Source organism: Aulonocara stuartgranti, assembly GCF_965226115.1.
Source record: "Aulonocara stuartgranti genome assembly, chromosome: 1".
In the NCBI taxonomy this organism is placed as follows: domain Eukaryota; kingdom Metazoa; phylum Chordata; class Actinopteri; order Cichliformes; family Cichlidae; genus Aulonocara; species Aulonocara stuartgranti.
Genome location: NC_138939.1, coordinates 20,319,539 through 20,343,956, shown reverse-complemented (window position 1 = coordinate 20,343,956; position 24,418 = coordinate 20,319,539). Strand labels below are relative to the sequence as shown.

The 24,418-nt window shown below is 39.5% G+C and overlaps 2 protein-coding genes across 3 annotated transcripts in view; both read right to left on the bottom strand.

Annotated features, from left to right (window-relative positions):
- Window positions 1–11,159: 11,159 nt before the first annotated feature.
- rassf10b (Ras association domain family member 10b) lies at window positions 11,160–12,747 on the bottom strand. The gene has a single exon (XM_082541244.1). The coding sequence runs from the start codon at window positions 12,579–12,581 to the stop codon at window positions 11,250–11,252; it is 1,332 nt and encodes a 443-aa protein (XP_082397370.1). The 5' UTR covers window positions 12,582–12,747; the 3' UTR covers window positions 11,160–11,249.
- A 4,955-nt stretch (window positions 12,748–17,702) lies between these two features.
- Window positions 17,703–24,418, bottom strand: part of tead1b (TEA domain family member 1b) — a 51,013-nt gene continuing 44,297 nt past the window's right edge. For both annotated transcript variants that reach the window (XM_082529299.1, XM_082529300.1), the window contains 4 exons: window positions 23,644–23,817; window positions 21,061–21,201; window positions 20,805–20,957; window positions 17,703–18,156 (listed from right to left, as the gene is read on the bottom strand). In XM_082529299.1, coding sequence (XP_082385425.1) covers window positions 18,043–18,156; window positions 20,805–20,957; window positions 21,061–21,201; window positions 23,644–23,817 — 582 coding nt within the window. In that variant the 3' untranslated portion in view covers window positions 17,703–18,042. The remainder of the gene's footprint in view (window positions 18,157–20,804; window positions 20,958–21,060; window positions 21,202–23,643; window positions 23,818–24,418) is intronic.

Below are 24,418 nucleotides of genomic sequence, written 5' to 3'. Positions count from 1 at the left end.
AAACTTGGAGCTTGAAAGTGCCATTGTGTCTGACCAGTCCAGCCCTGGTCTGAAACAACGGTGCTCAGGACTGAGAAGTTATAATGTCATGTGGCTTTGTGCATGCCAAGTAGGAATATAACCTGTGGGTAGTAAAAATGCTTTTTAAACAAAGTCACAAACAAACTTTATAAGCAGTTGTTGTCAGATTTAACAAGTGATTGTATACATGTACATACATTTTATACATTTTATGCTACAGTGACCATTGACATCAAAGTTATGGCTCTTGCACTATTCATTAAATAGAAGGTGCTGCATAGGTGCCTAAATTGCTCCCTGGAGGTGTTGCCCAATTTTGGGCATGCCTAAAAAAGATTTTTCTCTTAATTAAAATTTGCATGATTAAACCAACTTGGCTTCTTTGAGTGATAAGAACAAAGATATTTTAAATACAGGTGCTAAAACCATTTGCCATTATGGACCTAGGAGCTTGACGTTGAGGCCAGCTAAAGAGGAAAAGGGAGAAAATGTGAGACCAAAAACAAAGAAAATAAAGGTATGTTGGGAAGTTACATGAAAGAGTGATGGCATTACCTGTGTGTACATGAGAAGGAGAGTTAATGGAGGTTCCCTTCACATGGTATCATGATTAGTAGACACTATGAAAACGTCTTTCCAGACAGCCCAAATACAAGTTGTTTTTCTTTTAAGAAAATTTGTAAATTTTAAAGGCAAGTCAATCCTTTTCTCCATTGTGACTTGAACAGACAGTAATGATGACTAAGGAAAACAACATCAAACATATTTGGACTTGAACCTTCCGAGATTTAGAACAGTCAGTGTGCTTGAGTAAAAATGATCTGAGGCTGATATCACCAAGCGGTGTCTGGTCTGAGTTATTCCCCCAGTGAGTTCGGGGTAGGTATAGTGGTTGCCCCATGATCAGAAGGTTGGTTGTTCGAATCCACTGAACGGCTACCCTGAGGTACCCCTGAACAAGGGGGAAAAAACTAGTTGGAGAGAGGTTGGTCAGAGGTGTGTATAAATGTTTATATTAGGACATGCATGTATGTTTAAACTACTTACACCAAAACTAGAAGAGACCAAATTGGTTACACTGCCAGCACATTGAATTAGTTTTAATCTACACCTCGTTGTCCTATTAATGAACTACTTCTAGCTGCATAGTTTCCACTAGTTCATCTAAGCACAGCTGGGTTCCACGATTGTGAGGAAAGGCTTAGCATGTGTTGTTATACCCAGCAATAATAGACAAGAGGCTCCCACCCTCTAAGATATGCAACATGTCTGAGAGGTTGGGTTAACCCTCCCTTCTAATGAAAGAGTGGGCTCTGTTGAAAGTTGCTTCTAAATGCTAATCAAACCATGGGTAAAACCATCTGTGGCCATCTGAGCACAAATAATCACAGCATGAATGCTTTCTCTTCTGCCTGCTATTTTACATTTTACTAAGGTAGTGTGCATAAAATAAAAATTAAAAAAAACCTTCAAGAAACATTTTTGGCTGCAGCACTGAAGCAAAATTTTTACCTTAAAAGCAAAGTCACATTGTTTGGTACAGCTCACTCTTTGTAAACTATTTCAACCAGTGAGAGTCAGCACCTTCCACCTCTTATATGGTGACCCATAAGCACAAGTGTTCATATCATCATCTAGTCGACTGGTTACATATTTTCAATATAATTTTTTTTTCTTTTTGGGGGTTTAGTATCGCTTCTGTCAGTCTGCCCCAGGGCAGCTGTGGCTACAACTGTAGCTTTCCTTCACCAGTGTGTGAATGTGAGAGTGAATGAATAGTGGAATTGTAAAGCACTTTGAGGGCCCCGAAAAGCGCTATATAAATGCAATCCATTATTATTATTAATAAAATCCACATTCTAAAAGTTGCACCCGAAACTTTATAACGTTCAACTGTTTGGTCCCTCACAAGTCCTTCAATGAATTGGAACACTTGTCATTGTCTTATATTTCATGAAAGTGGACATTGTTCACTGCATTCCCTGCACTTAATCTTGTGTAATGTAATTATTAATGCACATATAATAATAATAATAATAATAATAATGGATTGCATTTATATAGCGCTTTTTGAGACCCTCAAAGCGCTTTACAATTCCACTATTCGTTCACTCTCACATTCACACACTGGTGGAGGCAAGCTACAGTTGTAGCCACAGCTGCCCTGGGGCAGACTGACAGAAGCGAGGCTGCCATATCGCGCCATCGGGCCAGTAGGCGGTAGGTGAAGTGTCTTGCCCAAGGACACAACTACCGAGACTGTCCGAGCCGGGGCTCGAACCGGCAACCTTCCGATTACAAGACGAACTGCCAACTCTGGAGCCACGATATATAAAGGTATAGGATTTTACCTTTATATATTTCAAAACCTTCAATTTCTTTTTTACAGACAACATTTTATTTCAGTGGGGTTTTTTGTGTTAAAGGGTTCAAAACAATGAGGAACTTGCCGTTTCTTCTTCTTGCTGTTTTGATCCTATTTCAGTCTCTCACTGTATAGTGCATGATATGTGTGTTATACTGCAACACAATCCCATCTTTTTGTTTGTGAAACCAAACTTTCCCATTAGGTGATAAGGTGGAGGGATACTTCACAATTGTTCTGCTGAGAAGATCTTATAATATTTGCCTAGAGCAGAATCCATTCTCTTATATGGAGAGGACAAGGACTCATCTAGATGTCTTCAAGTTTTCCTGTAACCGATACACCAATCACACCCATGAAAAGCTGTGTTAAGCTTGATAAAAGAGGAGGTAACTATGCCTTCAGAAGAGAAGTACATAAAACAAGCTCTTTTCTTCTCTATAGGTGTGGCACTGTTTGCTGCCAACAACTTGAAGCTCTTGAGCAGCTGTAAGATTTGCCATTGTGTTTACTTTGATTAAAACTGAACAGTCCCCACCAAGGTAAGTCAGACAGAGATGCCAGGAGTTAGCATGTGCAGCAGAGATTTAATAGGGGACAGATCTTGCTTGCTGTGTTTGAGCAGCCAGCTAAAAATTATGGGTGGGCAACTTAGGACAAAGACCGAAGCTTAGAGCCCTGCAGCATTTAGAAAAACAAAACAAAACAAGAAATCAGATTTAACAGAAGTAAAGACAGTTTTTACAGACAAAAGCACAACAGTAATGATCATTACATTGCATTACGTGATTACACTTAATCTGTTAGCTAAACTGATAGGGAGAAAGATCACAACAGATGACATCAAGACATGTCAAACCAGTAGAAAAGCAGCTCCAAAATCACAGTTCACAATTGCAGAGATATTTATTTGTCATTTTTTAAAACTGTTCATCCTGGATAACAATCATCCTTCCAATAGCCCGAATGGCATGTTGTAAAAATCTTGGCTGTAATAGCCAGTTAGCTTGGTAGGCCAGAATGTAGTAACAATGATAAGGTTGCAGTGCATAGTATTGAGTTTCTTATTATTTCCACTTACCTGAATGATTTCAGGTAAACAAGGCTATTGTTGCTATTGTGTTGCTATTTAGTACTTAATGATTACTAATGAGAATTATTGTTCGTAATGAGTTTCATAGTTAAAGATTATGGTAGCACTTTCTAATACAGCTCAGTAATAAAGGGGTAAAAGTAGGGTAACAAGGAGGAAACAAAAACGTAATAATGTGGTAATTTCTAAGTTATTACCACTCACTTACCTGTTGTAGTTTCTGCGTAATAAGCTGGAAACAGAGCTGCAAAATGCAAAAATGCCTATTTCTCTTTAACAACATATAAATAACCTGTTAAAGCTAAATTAAAGAAGTGTGGTTATTACCTTGAAATATCGCTTATCATGTCTGTGTAATAAGCAGGAAAGATGCAAATCCAAAACTGCTTGTTTCTATTTAATAGCATAATAATAACCAGGTAATAACCGTTTAAAACAAACTTAAAGAATAGTAATGACTGCCAGGAAACACCTGTGGTAATTTCTGTGTAATAAGCAGCAATTTTAATACCATGGTCATGATAGCTGAATAAAACAAGCATCAGGAAATCTATAATGAACTGGAAACACTTATGCAAAATGCTAATAATAAAGTTTAAACAAGTAACACAAATGAATGCATTAGAATGCATTGGAGTGTAGAGGACACTCCCTCACAGCATAGTTTATACATGGATGACAACACATAAGAAATAAATGTATTATATATATTATATTTCAGGTAGAAAAAAACGTGGAGCACATTTTTAAAATTCTCATGACCACTGATCAACAACCACTGATCAAAGACCACTGATCAATGGCCATGGGTACCATTCACAGAGAGTTGGGGAATGGCTGCAATCACAGCATTGTAAGATGGTGAAAGATGTACCCTTAGGCCCCCTCCTCGATTCAGAGATGGTCTTTCCCTTTTCACGTAAATGGCCTCCTTGACTCCGCGCTCAAACCAGCGTTCCCCCAGGATGTGTACATCCTCATCACTGAAAGAGTGTCCACTGGCCTGTAGGTGTAAATAGACTGCAGAGTCCCGGCCTGACGAGGTAGCTCTTCTGTGTTGTGCCATCCGCTTCGCCAGAGGTTGTTTGATTTCCCTGATGTATCCTCCTGGCACTTAACAGCGTACACTATGTTACTCTGTTTGTGTCGGGGACCCGATCCTTGGGGTGAACCAATTTTTGGCGCAGCGTGTTTAGGGGTTTAGAAAAAATGCATCTCAACTGTTCCGATACTCCTGACACGTACGGGATCACTACAGGTTTTTGCTTATGCAGCGGTTGTCCTTCTCTCCTGGATCGGCTGGAGCTTTCTTTTGGCGCCTTCCCAGCTTTGACAAAAGTCCAGCTGGGATAACCACATTTACTCAGGGCCTTCTCTAGTCAAGTCAAGTCAAGTTGGCTTTATTGTCACTTCAACCATATACAGTTTAACAGTACACAGTGAGGCGAAACAACGTTCCTCCAGGAACCAAGGTGCTACATGCAACATAAATTTACAACATAAATTAACAGAAAACACTAAACTAGCTAACTAAGAGGCCTAGTTAGCTGGCTAGCAGAGACAAGACAGACTGACCTAACATAAATTACAACATAAATTAACAAAAAAAAAAAACAAACTATCTAACTATCTAAGGAAGACTTTTTTTTTTGTTATCAGACAGCAGACAACAAAGTGCACGTGCAAATGTGCAAACAAGAGCAGCAAAGTGACAGAATGATAGAAAAACACAACGTAACATAATAATAAGGTTTTGTGATGATGAGGTGAGGTAGTGGAGGAACAGTAAACATTCCTTAGTGTAGCAGCAAAAATTAGGAAGTGCAGAAGTTAGTGCAAAAAGTCCAGTAATAATATTGTGCAAAAGAGCATTTACAGGTTGGTGTGTACGATGGTTTAGTGGTGTAGGTCAGTGTGTTTGCGCTTGTGTTGATTAGTCAGTCCAGTCTCAATGTTTTGAGGTAGTTGAGTTAAGCTGAGTGATAATGTGTGTGTGTGTGTGTGTGTGTGTGTGTGTGTGTGTGTGTGTGTGTGTGTGTGTGTGTGTGTGCGTGCGTGCGTGTGCGTGTGCGTGTTTATCAGTCAGTCCCTTTTTGCTGAGGAGACGGATGGCCTATGGAAAAAAGCTGTTGCACAGTCTGGATGTGTGTGCCCGAATGCTTCGGTACCTTTTTCCAGATGACAGGAGTGTGAAGAGTGTGTGAGAGGGGTGTGTCCGATCAGCCACAATGCTGGTGGCTTTGCGAATGCATCGTATGGTGTAGATGTGTGATGTTCTTCTGCTTCCCTGGCCGCTGTGTCTGTGGGGATGGTGCTGGCTCTGTGTTGTAGCGTCCTAATGACACCCAGTTTATGCTCCAGTGGATGATGAGAGTCAACCTTAAATGCTGATCCGTATGCGTAGGTTTCCGGTACACATCGGCTCTTGGAAAACTTGTGTACTTCAATGTGCATTTTAAACAAATATGTTCTTCTCACATACATGGTCTTGAATAATCAGGCCCCATCTTATCTTAAAGACCTCATAGTACCATATCACCCCACTAGAGCACTTCACTTTCAGGTAGCTGGCTTACTTGTGGTCCCTAGGGTATTTAAATGTAGTATGAGAGCCAGAGCCTTCAGCTTTCAGACCCCTCTTCTGTGGAACCAGCTTGGATTTGAGAGACAGACCCTCGCTACTTTTAAGATTAGGCTTAAAACTTTCATTTTTGACAAAACTAGGGTTGGATCAGGTGACCCTGAATCCACTATAGCTATGCTTTAATAGACTTAGGCTGCTGGTGGCTTCCCATGATGCACGGAGTGTTTCTCCTTCTCTCACCTCTTTTTACTCACCATATGTTTATACACCAACCTGCATTTAATTAGGAGTTAATTCATAATTTCTGGCTCTCTACCACAGCATGTTGTGTGATTTGGCGCTATATCAATTTAATTGAAGTGAATTGAATTGAACAGTATTAAAATTAATTATTATAAATGTAGACCAGCCTTTAAATTTGTACCACAAAAACGCTGATACTGTCGAGAATGATGATGCAAATAATACATCTTCTGCTGGAAAAGTTTTCCAGGACAGGGTCCCAGCTAGAACTAAACAAATATTTGAGTCAATCTTTATTTAAAGTGTTAAAATAAATCTTCTGTCCAGGCAAAGCAATAGTTTGCTAAGAGATGAGAGAATATCTGTGTGCCTCTGTGATGAATCGCTTATGGATTAATCACAAAATTAGAATTATACCAAAAAAGGCTGATTCTTTTTCAAAGAATGGGCATTCTTCAGATGGCCATGAGATCTTCATGATACCAGTTAATGTATTTTAGGTTGGTAAGCAAATAATATCAGGAGATTTCCCTACAATATTTGCCCCTGCATTGGCCCTGATTTAGGTAAGTGGAGGGTAATGAACCTGTTGGTGACAGATCTGGGCTACGTCTTCTTCTACAGGAGGTGACAGGCCTTGGAAAGGGACTGTACAGTATCCCACAGACAAGGTCCCGGGGTCACCGACCAGCTTTGCAGGACTAACACACCTGCCAGCAGCACAATGAGGTCTAATGAGCGCACACTGACAGCCCCAGTCTGTAAGCAGCAGGCCCAGTGCCCTGAATGGCTCACACCTCAATGCTCATATTGAAGTCCTGGCTGTCAAGTCAATACCTTCATTAGTGACTTCATAGCAGTTCACTCTGTGAGACTGTACAAAGGCTGCCAGGAACACAAAGGGGCACATTCCAGGGATTATGGGACATTGGCAGGTTTGTGTCATTAAAAGGAGTTCACTTTTTCCTTGAATGCAAGGAATTTAGTTTAGGAAGTAGGAATTACTATATTTCTATATAATTAATGTAACAAGGTGCTTTATCTTTCACAGTTTGATGTAGTTTAATATATTGTTGACCTGTCAAAAATACTATAGGCATAAAAAATTATGTTCTCAGACCCTAACCTCAATTAGGTTTCAAGGGAACTTTATTTTCTCCTGTGTTACATTTGCAACATTTGTGGAGTAACACAGAAAACTGATTATAAGCTTCTAATGTTTGTAAGGTTTAAGGGTCCATTGTAGCCCATACCAGTGATCTGATGTGGTCAGATTTCTATAGTTTAAGATCAATGAAAGTTGACCAGTAACCTCTGTCTTTTCTACAGTCTTCTAATATAACTTATCTCAGGTAGTAAAAAGACATTTCTAATAATCAGAGCTGCCCAGGCTAAGTCTTGACATATCAGCACTTAGGTCAATACACCACCTGCTGACATCTGAAGAGGAAATTCTTCAGGATGTCATGTTCTCTGATGCATGAAGAGTGTCCCGTACTTTTTTGTAGACTTAATTAAAGTGACATAATGATTTAGTGGCTTTGCAGAGACCTCTGTCCCCTGCTGCCTACCCCAGGAAACATTTCTCTTTAGGCATAAAAAGCCTCTGATTCCTGGTGTTTAAGCAGAAAGAGCCAGACTGCCACCATGCTTCAGGGACTTTAACCTCTGATCATGCGACCTGTGATCCCTGTGATGACCCAGAACAAAGACTACAACATTTTTCTTTTCATAAAGCTTGGCAGGTTTTGTTAGAAGTCACAGGTTTGTAAGTTGCACATGTTTATGTACATGTCAAGAAACACACTGAAAATGCCACATCTTGGACATACAAGACAAAAAGACAGGCACTGTCTACATACAAGAGAGAAAAATAGTGTCCACAGCATTTCTCACAAACCTTCTGGCTGTTTAATTAGACTACCTCTGCAAAAAGAGAAGACGAGAACTCTTAAGATTCCTGCATTTCTTTTCAAAAGACTCCAGGGATTAGGAGACACTCAGCATAATCAAAACTTGACATTTATGCAGCTCCATTGAGTCGTGTGGGAAACAGTGCACACAGACTTTGCCCCTGACACAAAAGCCTAGGAATGAGCTTCTGTTTTCCTCTGACAATGCCACATGCACTGTTACACCCTCGCCTGTGAAAATAAGGTGTTTTTGTTTTTTTCCTTTCCCTTGATAGGTCAGACCAATATATGTTTAGTTTAGTGTAACAAAGTGGAAGCAGAAAACAGAACCATGGGAGAGTGTTGAGGATGGGGGGGGGGGGGGGCTGCTGCGTGTTAAGAGGCAGGAAGGCTGCCACTCAGATAGCATGTAATACAGTACTTCCCCTTGTTTAACAATAATGTTGGCCTAAATTCAAAGAACAAAGGTGTGTGTGTGTGTGTGTGTGTGTGTGTGTGTGTGTGTGTGTGTGTGTGTGTGTGTGTGTGTGTGTGTGTGTGTGTGTGTGTGTGTGTGTGTGTGTGTGTTTCAGGATATTAACTGATATGATAATGTGTCGGGTTTGTTAAATATTTGTTTATTACCAGTGAAAAATAGGACCCAGTGATGATATTAGTATCACTTTATAATACAGCTCGAGACTAAAGGTCTAAGTTGAATTTCCAACGTATTTGACCTGAAGTAACACTGTAAATACATTTATTGACAAATACATGAATTTATTAAAATTACTTACTTAAAATTACTTAATTTTATATGTATAGCATCAAATCACAACAACATTTGCCTCAAGGGGCTTTATATTCTAAGGTAAAGGTAGTGCAATGTGCATATCACCTGAAACTGCCTTAAAGGCGGTTGTTTTTAGTAGGTAGTGCTCTGTCACGCCAGCCTGAGGGCAGCAGTTTGAACAGATTATGTCTGGGGTGTGAGGGGTCTGCAGAGATGTTGTCTGCCCGTTTCCTACAGGTCCTGCATGGAGGGAAGAATGGCACCGACGATCCTCTCTCAAGACCTGGTCGTCCATTACAATCTGTCCTGCTTCGTGACTGAGCTGAAGCAGGCTTACATTATAATTTGTTTCACAATAGGCTTTATTTTTCTTAGACCCACTGTGACAGAATAAATATATCAGACTGTAAAATTGATGCTGTTCTTTTAATAACTTTGAGTGCCTCGATCTTATCGTAACTAAGGCATATTAGTGAATTCTCAGTAAACTAAAACACATTTAAAATACATTTTTGCATGAGTATATTGTGTTTGGTTTAATAGCTCAGCACTGAAATGTCCAGTTTTGCTGATGATATCATCTTGTTGTCATTAATCCAGGTCTTCTTTTAAAATGATCATGCTTCAGCACTTGTAAGAGTCATGGCAGAGAATCGTTATATTTTCAGATTATTTATCTGTCCCGTCTTCATGACTATCACCCGAACTCTTAGAGGGACTTCCTTCAAATTTAGCAAAAAGTTTAACTTCAGCTCAAAGATCATCTCAATTGTAATTGTTGGACACCTGTTCAACTGCTTGTTAATGCAAATATATAATTTGTCAATCACATGGCGACAGTTCAGTGCATTAAGGCATGCAGACATGGTCAAGATGAGCCACTGAAGTTCAAACCAAGCATCACCCTGTGAGCAGCAGTTCTCTAGTTGAGAGTGACTTGTTCGCACCAAATGTTAGAGGAAAATTTCCAGATTGCTTTTATGCTGATAGGAAGACAACAGAAGCTCAAATAACCACTCATTGTGACCAAGGTATGCAGAAGATCACACACAATGATACACAAAGATATAGACCGTGGAGTCTCTCTTGGTAAAGGAATCTTAAAAATCTAATTTCCTAAATACATTTTAAAAAACTTATCCAGCTAACTTGAGGCTGTTAAATAAATAATTAATCATTGAGAAAGGAGATTAACAGCTTATTACATGCTGGGATGCAATGGACTGAGGAAGATTGTCAGACTATCAGATTAAAAGCAAATCTAGTTTGACGGCTCCCCGGATGTCAGGGAAAAAAGAAAAAGTAAGCAGTTATTGAAAATGTGACAAGAGCTGCTCTTGACCTCATGAAATTACAGTCTGTATATCGTATCATTTTGATTATTCTCACAGTAAAAAGGTTGTCAAGTGATCCGATAAAATTGCCACATAACCTCTAAATCTTTAAATCAGGGTTCCTCCTTAAGGGTTTCATTTTCACACACAAAAAAACAAACATGCTTGTCAGGGATTCATAAAAGATTAAAAAAGATGCTATTTTATTTTAGGGAAATAAAACCCAAAGCCTCTTTTTTTTTTTTTTTTTAGCAGCTGGGAGATATAAACTGTGGGAGGGGGTTGTGTGCTGCCGAAAAGCAGCCAGTGTCGATGTAAGACTTGTGTCGTTCATGTCTGTGTGCAAAATGCCATCGTCGATCTGAGAGGAAAAGGTCAGCTGTGCTCAGTGAGCTGTCAGGATGTAGATCAGACCTCCCGTTTGAGCTCTGCGCCTCAGTTTTGACTTCAGATATTTTTACGTCTGACTGATTTACCAAAAAGGCTTTTTTTTTCTTTCTCTTAGAGTCTGAGAAAGCTACTGCTGATACTGCTGTTTTTAAACATCTTCAGAATCATCCAAAAGCCTTTGACTTTGTTTTTTCGGTCTGGTGCCCTGCTGACTCTGAGGCGAACATTATGGCAGGGGTTGGAGAAATCTGCTGCTATCCTAACTGCTACTCAAGGCTCCAAAAAACCTTAAACTATTTTTTTTAAACATAAAGAAGAAAATCAAATAGAACCATGTTTGTATTGTTTATTAAAGTTTTTTTTTATTGATTTTTGCGGCTTTCTTGTAAACAGAAAAAAAAGATTAAGAAAATACATTTTAAAAAGCAATACGTATATGTTGAAAGTGGGGAAAAACATTCATTTGTTTATGTCAGAGTACTTATGACCCCTGAGAATTAGAAACATAGATAAGCCAGTTTTCCAAGGAAAATATTAAACTAATGATTCCCACACAGGGAGGCTGTCGGAGTCCTGACTGTGCAGAGAACTTAAGCCAGTGTCTGAATCGTCGTCGTTCACATTGTGAGTTTTTGACAACCCCCTTGCTTGCTCCACCCACCCGTTTTTTCTCTGCAAAGTGCTCATCATCCCCGTCTTAACGTCTGCCCCGTGGCTATATCTCTTCTTAGTGTCTGTCCCCTCCTCCATGCCCAAAGTGTTCACTTTCTCCAGCAAATCCCTTATCTCCCTCTCCCTCTCCCCGCAAATCTGCTCGGTCAGCTCTAAATCGCTCCTAATAGCTTCTAAATCCGCGTTGAGGCGCAGGCCGATGTATAAACTGGCATTTAACTGCGTTTTGATCCTCTCTTCTTCCAAAAGCTGCTCATTTTCTGGTGATGTTTCCACTTCGGTGGAGGGAAGGAATAGCGAGTCATCCCCAGACTCCAAGTTTTTACGTTGCAGCTCCTCCTTCCTCCGCTGCATCCAGCGGTGGTTCAGCTCATCCTGGATCTCCCCTGTGATCACGTCTATAAGGGTTTCATGCTCCCACAACTCCTCCTGTAGTCTAACTACCTCCTCACGGTGTCGGAAATACTTTTCAAGCTTGGCCAAAGTGTCAGACGAACGCAGGTTTTCCACTTCGTGGCTGGAAGCCGCAGCGACATCAACCAAATACGTATTTTGAACGTAATTGGCCCCGTGCCTTTTAATTCTGTCCATGTGCACCTTCGCCTCGCACCTTTCGATCTCTGCGTCCAGCTCTGTAATCCTCTGAATTTGCTGTCGGATTGTATGATCCTGAGAAACCACAGAATGAACCAAAGTTTCCATCTTCTCCGCGCAAGACGCGTCTCTGCGCGCCGCCTTCGATCTCTTTTTATTGATCTTCTCCAACTTTCTAAAAGCTTTCCTGACTATGCGACGCTGTTTCTCAGGTGAGATGGAACTCACGGTACACCGCGCAGTCCCTTTCATAATACAGGGGCTCTCTTTGCTGAGCACCACGCGAGCCTCTGCGCTTCGGGCTCCGTGGCTGTCCAAAGACACTTCGCTCTTCACCAGCACGAACTTGACGTTTCTCTGCTCGTCTCCCCAGGCGACCCAAAGCCGCAAAACCCTAGTTTTGTTTGGCAAAATCCTCTCGCATCCCCTCCATTTCTCCACGATGCAGTAGGACTGTGCTGCGCAAAGCCCTTGTTGGGAGTTTTGGTCTTCAAGAAGCACTTTGATAACATCAGCGCAAGTTGTGCGCTTTGACAAGCCGAGGACGAGCTTTTCCTCTCGGCAGACCCACACTGATATCTTATTCTCCTCAGACTCCATCTCGCATTTCTGCTAAACTCTATCTCTTCTAAACAATAGTAGATTTAAAAATTTAAATCCGCTCGTCGAAAGAAAAGCTCCTCAGTGTCCATACCCGAGTCCAGTGCATGCGCGCTGCGTCCTAGACGCATCTGCAAAGTTGCAGTCGGGACTGGAGGTGTCTCTGTCTGTGTCCACGGAGCGCATAAGTTAAGGAAAACACTTTGCGCGCCGGTATTCCCAGTCCTGACTGCCACTGCTGTGATCACATGACCACACACACACACACACACACACACACACACACACACACACACACACACACACACACACACACACACACACACACACACACACACACCTTTTTTTGGTGGGATGAGCTCCACCTGAGCCTCGATGCTTTTAAGAACAACGACCAGCCATGAATTCTTTGATGGAGCAGCTTGGAGGCTCGCTGTGTTCTTCTGGTTTCTGTATCCATAATGCATCAAATAGGACATGAGTACCTACATATATAGGAATGAGTACTTTATATGGATTATGTTTTTATCTTATTTTTTTAATGACTTTGTATTTCAGATCTGGTTCATTATTAAGGTTATGTTGTTAACTTTTTCTGTAGATCCAGTTAAAACAGCGTTAAAAGACAAAAAAATATGAATAAATAAATATTGGAGCTGAAAGAAAATTTCACTAACTGGCTTCAACAGGCTTTGAGGATTCTAAGGCATCTAATCATGGTAATGGACTGATTCTTATATAGCGCTTTTCTACAATGACCTTGTGCATAATTTATGTATTTTGTGTAACACCTGAAAGAATAAGTTTTACCTGCAGGTTTTCTGAGGGGTATTTTCTTCTTCAAGGATTAAATTCAGTTTATTTCCTGCTTCTTAAGTGTCAGTACTTTCAATATCTTACTTCTAATTATAGTCATCTTTCATCTGATAGAGCCACATATCACAATTCTGTGAACTGTACTCACATGTCAAACACATAAGTGAAACAAGAGGAAAAAGGTAGGAAGGCAGAAACACAAATGCTCCTTCCTGCAGTTCAGAGCAATGAGCAGACTGTTACCTGCTGCTGATGGATCACGCTTTGCATTCAGTGATCTGAATGTTCAGAGTCAGTTTGCCTGTGTTGATATGAGTGAGGGAGCATAGATATGGAACACTTCAGTTGCTTTACTTGAATTCATAATGTTGACCCTGTTAGCTTTTCCTTCGTTATGCTTATTCTTCTGATTCACTGCTTTCAAGTATTAGCCTTGCTCAGTCTTGAACTCAGGGACTTTACAAAGAAAGAGAATAAATGAGTATTCAGCTATTCTGTCAGGAGATCTCTGACAGATGTATTTACCTCTAGCTTTGCTGGTTTGCTAGTGCTCATGTGACAGCATGTGCCTGGTCTTGATGGATTAGGATGTTTGTGTGTTAGTGGGTGGAAATTTTACTTTCCACATTACAATGCAAAGTCATATACATACTTACCAGCATGCAGTCCCCCAAATTAGTTCCAGTCCACATATCAGGAAAGATTACCTTCACATAAAGATAAATTTCACTTGAGTCAAACCCATGAGAACTGATTCATCATGTTATTATTGTACCAATCAAATGGAAACAAAAACATGTGCATCACTCAGGTGACATTTAAGTAGTACAAAAGTGTAAAGCTCCCATGTAGAGGTGTATTACTTTACACACTTAAACTACTAGTTTTATTGAGCCTCTCTTAAGGAGCACTAATCTTTATTCAGCTGTTCAGCAGTAGTTGGTTGGTTTCCACATGTAGGATTTATAGCAGCACCTTATTTGAGCCCCTCCATCTCAGGTGCAACATTCAAAACGTTTTGGTTTGTGTTAGTAATAATATAAAGACTGGTTACTGAAATAGTGCTTTTCTGACTGAGGGGTTATCACTGCTGGGTACAGAACCACTAAAGGCCAGCCAGGAAACCAGGGGAAAATATGGATGGACGAATAAATATGATTTTTGGAGGGAAAATAAACAAAACGCACTTTACTAATGCAGAAATCTGAATCCTTTTTATTTACATTGTTGTGTGTTGACAGTTTGTGGGGAGTGGGGCTGAACTGTAATTGGTTTCTGAAGCTGGTGTGCTGGAAATAGCTTGAGAACCTCTGATTTAAAAAGGTTGAGCAAGAAAACAGAAATCTGTAGCACTTTGATTAAATGGTGTCTCCCTCTTGTGGCGAGTCCTGCCATTACAGCGATGCACATTCAATTATGTTCTCTCACATGCTCCATCTACTGTTGATGTGAGGCCTTTGCAGTCAAGGAGTTAACAGACTCATCCACACAGCAAAGATTCAAGTGAGAAAAATAAAAGGAAGCAATCTTTTTCAGATTTATTTAACTTCAATATTGCGTACATACAAAGTATCTAGAAAGCTACAAAATATCTACTATTGTCAAGAAGGCATCATAATGTTACGGAGCAAAGACAAGACCATATGCAGAACACAAACAGAGCAGAGCTTCTTTTCTCTCCTTTGCTCCAACACTTTACAGTGATGGATATGAAAAGAGATCACACATCTGTACCAAGAAAAGCCAAGATATAATTTTATAGAAAGCACCTTTTTACAAAGGGGGTGCTGAAAAAAATCTGCACACAAAACCCAAATATGTAAATGACAGTTTACATTTCATGAGCTATATGTCAAGAATCACTTTAAAGCCAGGTACCAGTACCTACTCTTAGCAAAAGCTGATATGCTTGTAGCTGCGATTCCTTGACTTGGCGCGTCCACTTTCCGGGGCAAAGAGTCCACCAGACATCCGTGCCATCAAAGGCGTCAGTCCTGCTGTTTTAGTGTTAAAATGTAAAAATGTACCAGCAGTGCAGCAGTAACATCATTACCATCTCACTGGGCTCGCAATATTACAGATAATGTCATCACAAAACCGGGTACAACTGTATACAAGTACAATAAGAAAACAGGAACATCTAACTGTAATCGATAAATGTGAACAGATACACAAGGTAAGCATAAAAGAAAAATAAAGTCCACAGTGTTCACAGAACTGCGGCAAAAATACTGAATCATTTAACTTTATCTGCACCCCCCACCCCACCCCCACCCCAAGACATTGTCTGCAATTATTTAGAGCTTTGTTGATTAAACTACTTTAAGATGATTATAATTTCTGTAAGAAATAGTAAATGTTTTGAGTAATTATGATCCTTACAATGAAAGTATACAGATTTAAACACGTAAAACAATCTTAAGTTTCATTTTTAGAGTCTGTACTGTAGAATTAATATTAAATAAACATTATTTTTTCTTTTTTGTTCTAATGGATAAAAGCTCGTGTCGGTCCCTGCCTTTTCGCCATCACAGCTGTGACATTGTGAAACCATAATGCTTCCAAAAAAAGCCTCGTTTCAAAAAAAAAAAACTAACAAAAAAAAAAAACAAAAACACTTGAGCCTGCAAGTGTGCACGAAGCAGACAGCTTCAGTGTTTTTCTGTTGACATCCTGCATGCAGTCAGTGGCCGTTCAATATTAGACAAAATCTTTAACCTTAAGCGAAGAAATAGTTGGGTTTGAGAAATCAATTTACAATGTAATAAAAATGAATATCATTTATTTCTTCTCCTTAGTAACCATGTTCCCCTGCTGTCATTACAGTCCTTTGAAAGGCAATGTGGTGATTTGTTTCACTTATGTCTTATTTTTTTTTTCTTCTTCTTCTTCTTCTTTTTTTGGTCTGGCAACATTAAATTTATAATTTCTGTTTGATCTTTTTTTTTAAGCTGGAAAATCTGAACCAAAGGCACTTCCTTGCTACCATGCAGGACACAACAATAATTGACTGCATCTCTGTATTTTTGGTCTTCTGCGACAGGAAAGGCAGTCAGTCTTTTTATAGTACACTCTTAGAGAAGGAAGGAAAAAAAGAAAGGCTGATATTTTAGGAACATATTACAGCGTTACAGGAAAAATAACCTGTTTCTGAGCTTAAATTTGCAAACATAATTGAATATAAGTGTACTGCCTCTTTAAAAAAAAAAAAAACCCAAAAAAACCCCAGCAACAACAAAAACTGTATTTCTAGGAGTGTACCAATTTCGAGAACCGTGATTTCTGAGATGTGAAGATGAACCAAATAATACATCTGTAAGTTATTTCTGCCCGTCTCACACAAAACTAATTTTAGACTTAGAAAACAGGGTAAATGCAGGATAATGAGTATACTCTAAGGCACTGTACACTTAGGCTTTGGCAGATTTGAATTGTGATTTTTTTTGTTGTTGTTGTTGTCATTCATTTATTTTACACAACACAAACACAATGTAGAGATCACAGTTTTAGTGGCATCTTTTGGAGTTCACATACAGTTTGTACGTGTTTAAGGCTCGGCAATCAGCGTAGGCCACAGAAACATGTGAACATAGTGTGACCATGAAGGCAGCAACACTCTGGCTTGGAGTTATCACACGGCGATCCCAGAGTGTTGGGTGGGGGGCAAAGCCACAGCATGCTGAACGACGCATTGCTGTCTATGATTTTGTAGTGTCTCGATAGGTTAAACAGTTTTTTCGTTTTTCTTTTTTTAAAGCGCAGAATTAACAGAATAGACGCAAGCATCACTAAGGCAAGCACAGGAAGGGAAACAAAGTGCTTTCTGACCAGATACGAGTCCGATTAGAGTCATTTTAGCAGGACTCACATATTTAAAAAAAATAAAAATAAAAAATTCTCATGGCCATTGTCAGAGAAAAGATTTGTTTGCAGCGCTGAAATGCTTAGCAGGCGGTGAGACTTCCTACATTTACGGAGTGGATGCAGGCAAACTGTAGTGTTTTCACAGTGCATTCATTCTGGTGTCTAAAACTTGGGAGTGCTTCAACAGGGATAAATATTACCGAAAGCTCAGTTGTTGGCGTTCTTATGTAGTAATTTCGCAACCACCTGCTTTCGGCCACTGCACGTATAGTGTTGTTCTGTTTCTTTGGAAAGTTTAACAGCTGTGTGTGTTTTCATGTCTGCGTATCTACAGTATGTATGCTCACAAATCATGAAGTACAGACATACAAAACAGCCTCAAACATATTACACAGAACGCAACCATGCCGCTGATAGAAAAACAAAAAAAGGCCCGTGTCCTTTTGTCTTTTTTTCCTTAGTCTACATTAACAAAGCAGAAAAAACCGACACACACATTTTCATTTACCAAACACATCCAGGAAACTCTTTAAGGATGGCCACATTTATACCCGACAGAGACCAACATATTTAAAATTCCCATATTCAAACATTAAAACAACTGTACCGCAATTCACAGCTGCAGTCAAATAACAAACACTTATATTAAAACAGATTTATAACAACGACTCCACCTGATACCTTGACCAAAGAGCGTTGTAGGTATGACTTTCGTGTAGAGGCACTGCCACTTTTGTTTTGAGGTTGGTAAGTCTATGAAAAGGAGGAGCTCCAAGTGGATTCATTCCTTCACCAGTCTGTAGATGTGATGCTGCGCGCCGTGCTCACTGTTCGAAACTTCAAACACGCACGCCATACATAGCAACGTCTCCTGGGTGTCCCTGTTTGTCACCACCTGCAAGAGAGAGCACTTACTTTAGAGGAGAAGCGCTGCACAGCGGGAAATAAACAGAGAAATGGATGCAGCAAAGGATGGTTACCGAGTTTGAAGACGTGGACGGGAAACTGAGCGAAAAGACAGACGCATGCATTGTTAGAGTTCTGAAGCTGTGTGTGCGCGCACGGTTAAATGTTCAGTACCAGTTTAAACTTGGCCAGGAGAGCCACATTTTTTACTCTTTTATTTACAGGAGGTTTTAAGTGCAACTTAGACTCTCTATCGAGGGAATATGTTTTATATATACAACTTGTTAACTCCTGTTTGTTAGGCTGTGGGAAAGTGAGTTGTGTTTTTGTTTTGTTTTTTCCAAAGTAACTTTTCGTCTTTAATTTGATCCAGTCTGAAGTTTCAGAGCTCTAATGTGAAGCTGTCACCTTACAAATAAACAGCATCACTGAGAGCGCACACTCAGCAACAAAAATAATCAACTCGAATTAAAACGTTTATTCTACCGCTCTCTATGCTAAATCCCAAGATGAATGATTTTAGCAGCGTTCATTTTTTTTTGTCTCATTGGCAGCTGTGCTGGATTTTACTGTTATTTATAGATTTTTATCGCCATTTTATCAGGATCATCATCTGTTAATGTCTCACTGTAACTCATAGGAATCATTTTGGGTTGAAAAGTCATATGATGCATGGAACCAACTTCATCTCCGATTATAGTTTTAGGTTTTGTCAAGCCAACGAATGCAAAAAAAAAAAAAAAGCCTTCAAAGTATCCATTGGATAATTACTGCAGTGATTAATATGTTTCAGCTGGGAGCAGATTATTTAAGTCTGATGCAGTGAACAGCTTCTCACTTCTTAAACAATCATACTGGAAAAGATATTAAGTGATCAGCAAAAAGATGTTACTGCCTTTCAGAAGGGTCGAATGACTGAGCTGAATCAAGCAAAACCACTGAGGAGATTGCTGTTACTTCTTAAATTTAGTATAAGCACGATTAAAACCTGGAAGGGCAACAGTGGGGAACAATCATCTCTGAGGAGGAAATGTGGCTGGAAAAAAAATATCTTGAATGATCAGAGATCATTTACATGTTTGGTGACATGAAATGATTAAAAAAATATATAAATCAACAGTAGACTTCACAGCTACTGTATGTTTAAAACCACTTCCCAGTTGGAAAGGTCACATTCCAAGATAACAATAACATCGGGCTCAAATTGTGAACAAAGTGGTTCAGGGAACATTAGACATGATTTTCACACATGGATCGGACCGCCACAGAGCCCAGACCTCGAACCCGTTGAGAATCTTTGTGCACATACTGGGAGGAGACTTTTCACAGAGAACCAATTCTCCCGTCATCAGTACAAGACCTGGAAGAATTAATGCAATTCTGCATGGAAATAAATGGCATGACACTACATAGGCTTTGCATAAGGAGGTAAATGTGTCGAATCACCAAACCTACAGGTGGGTCCAATCAAATATAGAGAGAGTGATTTCAGAGCATCCTCGTCTTTATCATCCAAAAAAACCCAAAAAAACCCCCCAAAACATTAAAGCAGAGTTGAAAAATTCTGACAGAAATTGACTAACAAGTAATGTTTCATGATGTCTCTCTCACGTTTTTCCATTTCCATCTTACTGTACAGAAAACTTTCTACAACTGGTGTTGAAATGGAGGGAACTTTGGATGCCTCAGCACATACGCTACATTCTTTAAATACCAGCTTATGAAAGGGAATTCATTTATGCACGTCTTTTGTGCACAGGCATACTTTATACACTAAACTCTTGGACCTTGATTCCTGATATCAACTAATCTTTGAATATAAACATGTTATTTAAGGGGGGAAATGTGCAGAGCAGAATTTAATAATATCTAGTAGCATAAATTGAAACATCATGTTTCAGTAAAACCTGAGCATAGTGTTGAGCCATCCCTTGTTCTGCACAGGCCAAAATGGAACAAGAAACCAACTAACCCTATGTTTTAGGGAGAAATACACAAAATTTGCTGCAGCTACCATTTTCCCTCTATTAGGGTTACTTTGTATTCATACTGGGCACAATGGAAAAATCTGAGAAATGAAAACACAACATTAGGATTCAGCAAGAAGCAGAAGAGACAAATGTGCTTAGAAAATTATATCAATCTGTGAAACATATTTTCGGATCCTTCTTCCAGTCTTGTGCTACTTATATGTCTTAAAAGAACTGCCACACTTTTAAAAATAATCATGTATTAAGTCTGACATGAATCATGAGTTTATTTAATGATTAACACACTAAGATGGGTTTTTTGGGGGAGGGGGGCTGCTTGCACACCCCTTGGCCTGGGTGCTTTCTCTGCAGTGGTGAATGACACTTTAAGACCCGATGTGATGCCAATAACAGGGTTTCCTGCCCTCTCTTATCCTCCCTTTCCCCTGCAGATAATGAGGGTCCTCACACTGTGTTTCATCCCCTGTGGAATGAGAGGAATGTGAATCCAGGCAGAGGAACACATCTCAAGGCCCAGTGAAGTCCCCCCACCGCCCCCACTCAGATTTTTTTTAAAGCCAGCTGGAGCCACCAGCACATCCTGACAGCAGCAAGAAAAACACTCCCAGAGAGGGACGTCGCCCACTCAGGTCAGTGAGGTGATTACCAATAAGATAGTGAAGTTCTCCAGCACACTGTTCATCATATACTTCTCCGGCAGATGTTTTAGCTTATGGATGAAGTTGATCATGTATTCACACATGGGGGATCGACTTATCCGGTAGACAAAACGTCCATTTTCAAAGCGTGCATATTCAGTCTGAGGGGAAAGAAGAACAAGCAGCGCACATAAGAAATGTAAAACACACAAACAAACCCCAGGAGGTACAGTAAAAAATCCTGCTTCTCATTTTAGTTCATACCTCGACTTTCTCCACAACCTGCTTGCCAAAGGAGCAAACTTTTGTCGAACATGTGATGGTCATGTTCTCTGGACTCTCATACTGACTGGTGACGCCATAGAAAGATCCGGTATCATCTTGAATGTTGCAGTTTAAGTCAGCCTGAGGCAAAGAAAAACAACAAACACTGAGCTTCAGAGAACATTTTCTTTTTGTTACAATGTCTTTTTGTACAAGTCATTTAAAAGAAAAGAGATGAACAGTTTTAAATGTGTTTTCTACTGAAATGAAAGGCTTGGAAGAATACTTGTACTGACAGAAAGTCCAAAGGGTTGCTGCTTTTGCATAAGATTAAAAAAATCCTCATAGAAAAATAAGGCTGAGAAGCAACATTTAGAAGAAGGCAACCGTGTTTGTGCCCCGATCAAAATCAATAGGGAAAAGGAACAAACATTAAAATATTTAATGCATCCAAACCCTTAAAGAATTGTGCCATTTAATGACATTTTAATACCAAAATGGAAAGTTTAGTAGTTTAAAAATACTGGATCTCTAAATACTATTAAAATTAAAATAAAACACACCTATAAGATTTTAAAAACTTTTTTTTTTACCAATACCTTTTTCATTTTAAAGGATTAAAAGCCAAGATGGTGCATATGAAATTGAAAAATGCCACTTTAAAGATGACCATGTTTCCAAGTAATCTTAAAGCCAGTTTTGGCATTTCTGTGAAATTATTAACTGTATTAGAGATGTGGTTCAAACACATACCAATTCTAAATAGGTTACCATTTAGAACTAAAGATAATAAAGTACGTGTTTGGAGCGCTTCAGTGACAAAATAAAGAGCGCTGTACTCCAGGACGACATGGACATAAGAAATGGAAGAACTATTCAGAGGTGAATGAAATAAAAACTACTTGCATCACTGGGAAAATTAAATTAAAATAATAACAACAATAAAAAAAATATAATAATACATTTTAAATATGTTAAGTTATCTGGATTTAAACTATAACTGCTCTTCTTAAGCAGTAAAAAAGTGGATTACAATTCAATAATTACTTTTTTTTTTTACATACACCACTTCCAGGAGTTAGAGAGAAGCAGAAAGCTCTTCGTGTTTTTCCTCCATTGTGCATTCTCAACATGCACATTCAATCGACTGCCCAGAAACCAGAATGTCTCATTTTGTTAAGTGCCTCGTCTTTTCTTCTTCCCTCTTACCCTGACTGCACACACGAGAAAATGAGAAGAGGGGTCCAACATTTGTGCTTTTAGCTCCATTTTTGGTCTCTACCAACTGCTGAAAGAAGTATTTAGCTTTTTTGTTACAAGACGATTGAATATGTTTACCAGCTGCTGATAAATATCTCATACGAGATACGGATGATTTTTATCCATAGGTTTATCTTTACATCCATCCATTTCCTTATGATTTTCCAATTCAGGGTCTTTTGGGGGGGGGGGCTGGGGCAACCATTCACACATGGAGCCAATTTAGATTAACTAATTAACGCAACACGCATGTCTTTGGACTGTGGGGAGAAGCCGGATTACCCAAAGAGAACATGCACACTCTACACAGCTGGCCAATGGATTCAAACTCAGGACCTTCGTGTTGTGAGGCAACAGTGCTTCCCCAACGGCACCACCACGCCACTCTGTATTTGTCACTTGAATAAAAACATCTCTTTAACCATTACTAGAAATATTATGATGGTGTTCAGATATTAATTCAAACATTTTGACATCATTTTATACTGTAAGATGTGCACAGTCGGTCATGTAGCTTTCTGAAACGGCAAACATCTGTCTGATCAGGGCTGCTGAGCCCAGCCGTGCATATCGCATAAAAAATGAGAAGATCCCGGCCACATCTGAATAAGCATGTTAATGTGCCCATATTGGAAGAAAGATTCTAAAGAGGATTAAATGAAGTTACGTTAAAAGACTGATTTACAACGTTGAGCGGGTCTGCTCCTGGAGGGCAGCCTCTCTGTGCCCTGAACATCCTGTTCATTACGGACACAAAAAGGGGAGACGTCCTCCTACAACATTCTCCTCCTTCATTAAGCAAAGCAGTTATACATTCATTATTGTGCAGATTCTGCCTTTCATTTGAAATTTAAATTTGTCGGTCACTTCAAAAGGAATTTGAGGGGACTTGGTCCAAGTGCATACGGCCCTACTTTGTTTGCTGCCGCTAGTTAGCATTTTGCATCAGGGAGGAAATGCATGCAATGTTTAAACAGCCATTAGGAGCACAACCAGGTCACTCCATTGTTTGGAGATATTACACTGAATTAGTGGGTGCTTTGATCAAAAGCTCTCCTGCTATGCAAGTCCAAATATAGCAGAGTGCATTCTGCAAACATTGAGAGCAATCTTCTCTGTGTAGACTGATTACACCCAATCACTAAGCACGAAGCAGAACACACTGTTACTAAACAGGATTGTTTGATCAAATTTTTCACAATGCGCAAAAGGTTACAGTGAAATTAATACTTATGTATGGAGAGCCTAATCAAGCTGCAACAAAGCATTTTTTTTTATCAGATACTCATCTTCTCATCAGCATTGCTTATAAATTACACTCACCCAGAATTTTATAAGGAAGAAGGAATTCTGGGGGCCTTTTGCATACAGCTCCTTCAGTCCGCCTTTCTTTTCTGGAAATTTATCGTAGATCTGACGAATGTCCACCGACTCCAGCAGGGCGTCACTGTAGGAATGATTCGTCTGCCCGATGTGCACAAACAGGTGTTTGTTGTACTGCAAGAGTAAAATGAAAAATGAATACAGATGGAAACTTGTATTAAAAAATAAAAAAGATGAAACTATTTAAAGTCGGATTCTTTTGTTTTGCAGCGTGAACTCAATAATAGCGTGCGAAAAAACCCATGCAAAAGGAGCGCGTATCAATATTCACAAAGTCATCAGCACAGAAGAGTTTACTGAAGCAAAATAAGCCAGATCTGATGTGCCAGTCCTGAAGTAATCATCGCAATAAGCAACTGGTAGCCAGGATTAGACTGATAATGCACTGGGATGAGAAACAACTCTCTGCAACATCGCTTTTTTATTAGTCACTCGAAATAGTTTTGAGCAACTTTCCTGTTTTATGACATACAAATGAGGTAATAACATTTATGTTTCACTAACCCTCAAAATAAACTGATCCCCTCATTTGTATTAAACAAAGCTGCTTCAGCCACAAATTATGATTGAGCAACTGTGCAAAACGATGTATTTTCTAAACAAAAACATTTTTCGTAGACAATCTTACCACCTTTCCTCACATGAAAATCTAAAAATGTTTCTACCTCAGCCAAGTTAAAATGATAATACAAAACAAAAGTGCTTTGGTCATTTT

What these genes read in the sequence shown, in the direction of transcription:
- rassf10b (XM_082541244.1), bottom strand. Translation starts at nt 12,581, where the DNA reads ATGGAGTCTGAGGAGAATAAGATATCAGTGTGGGTCTGCCGAGAGGAA.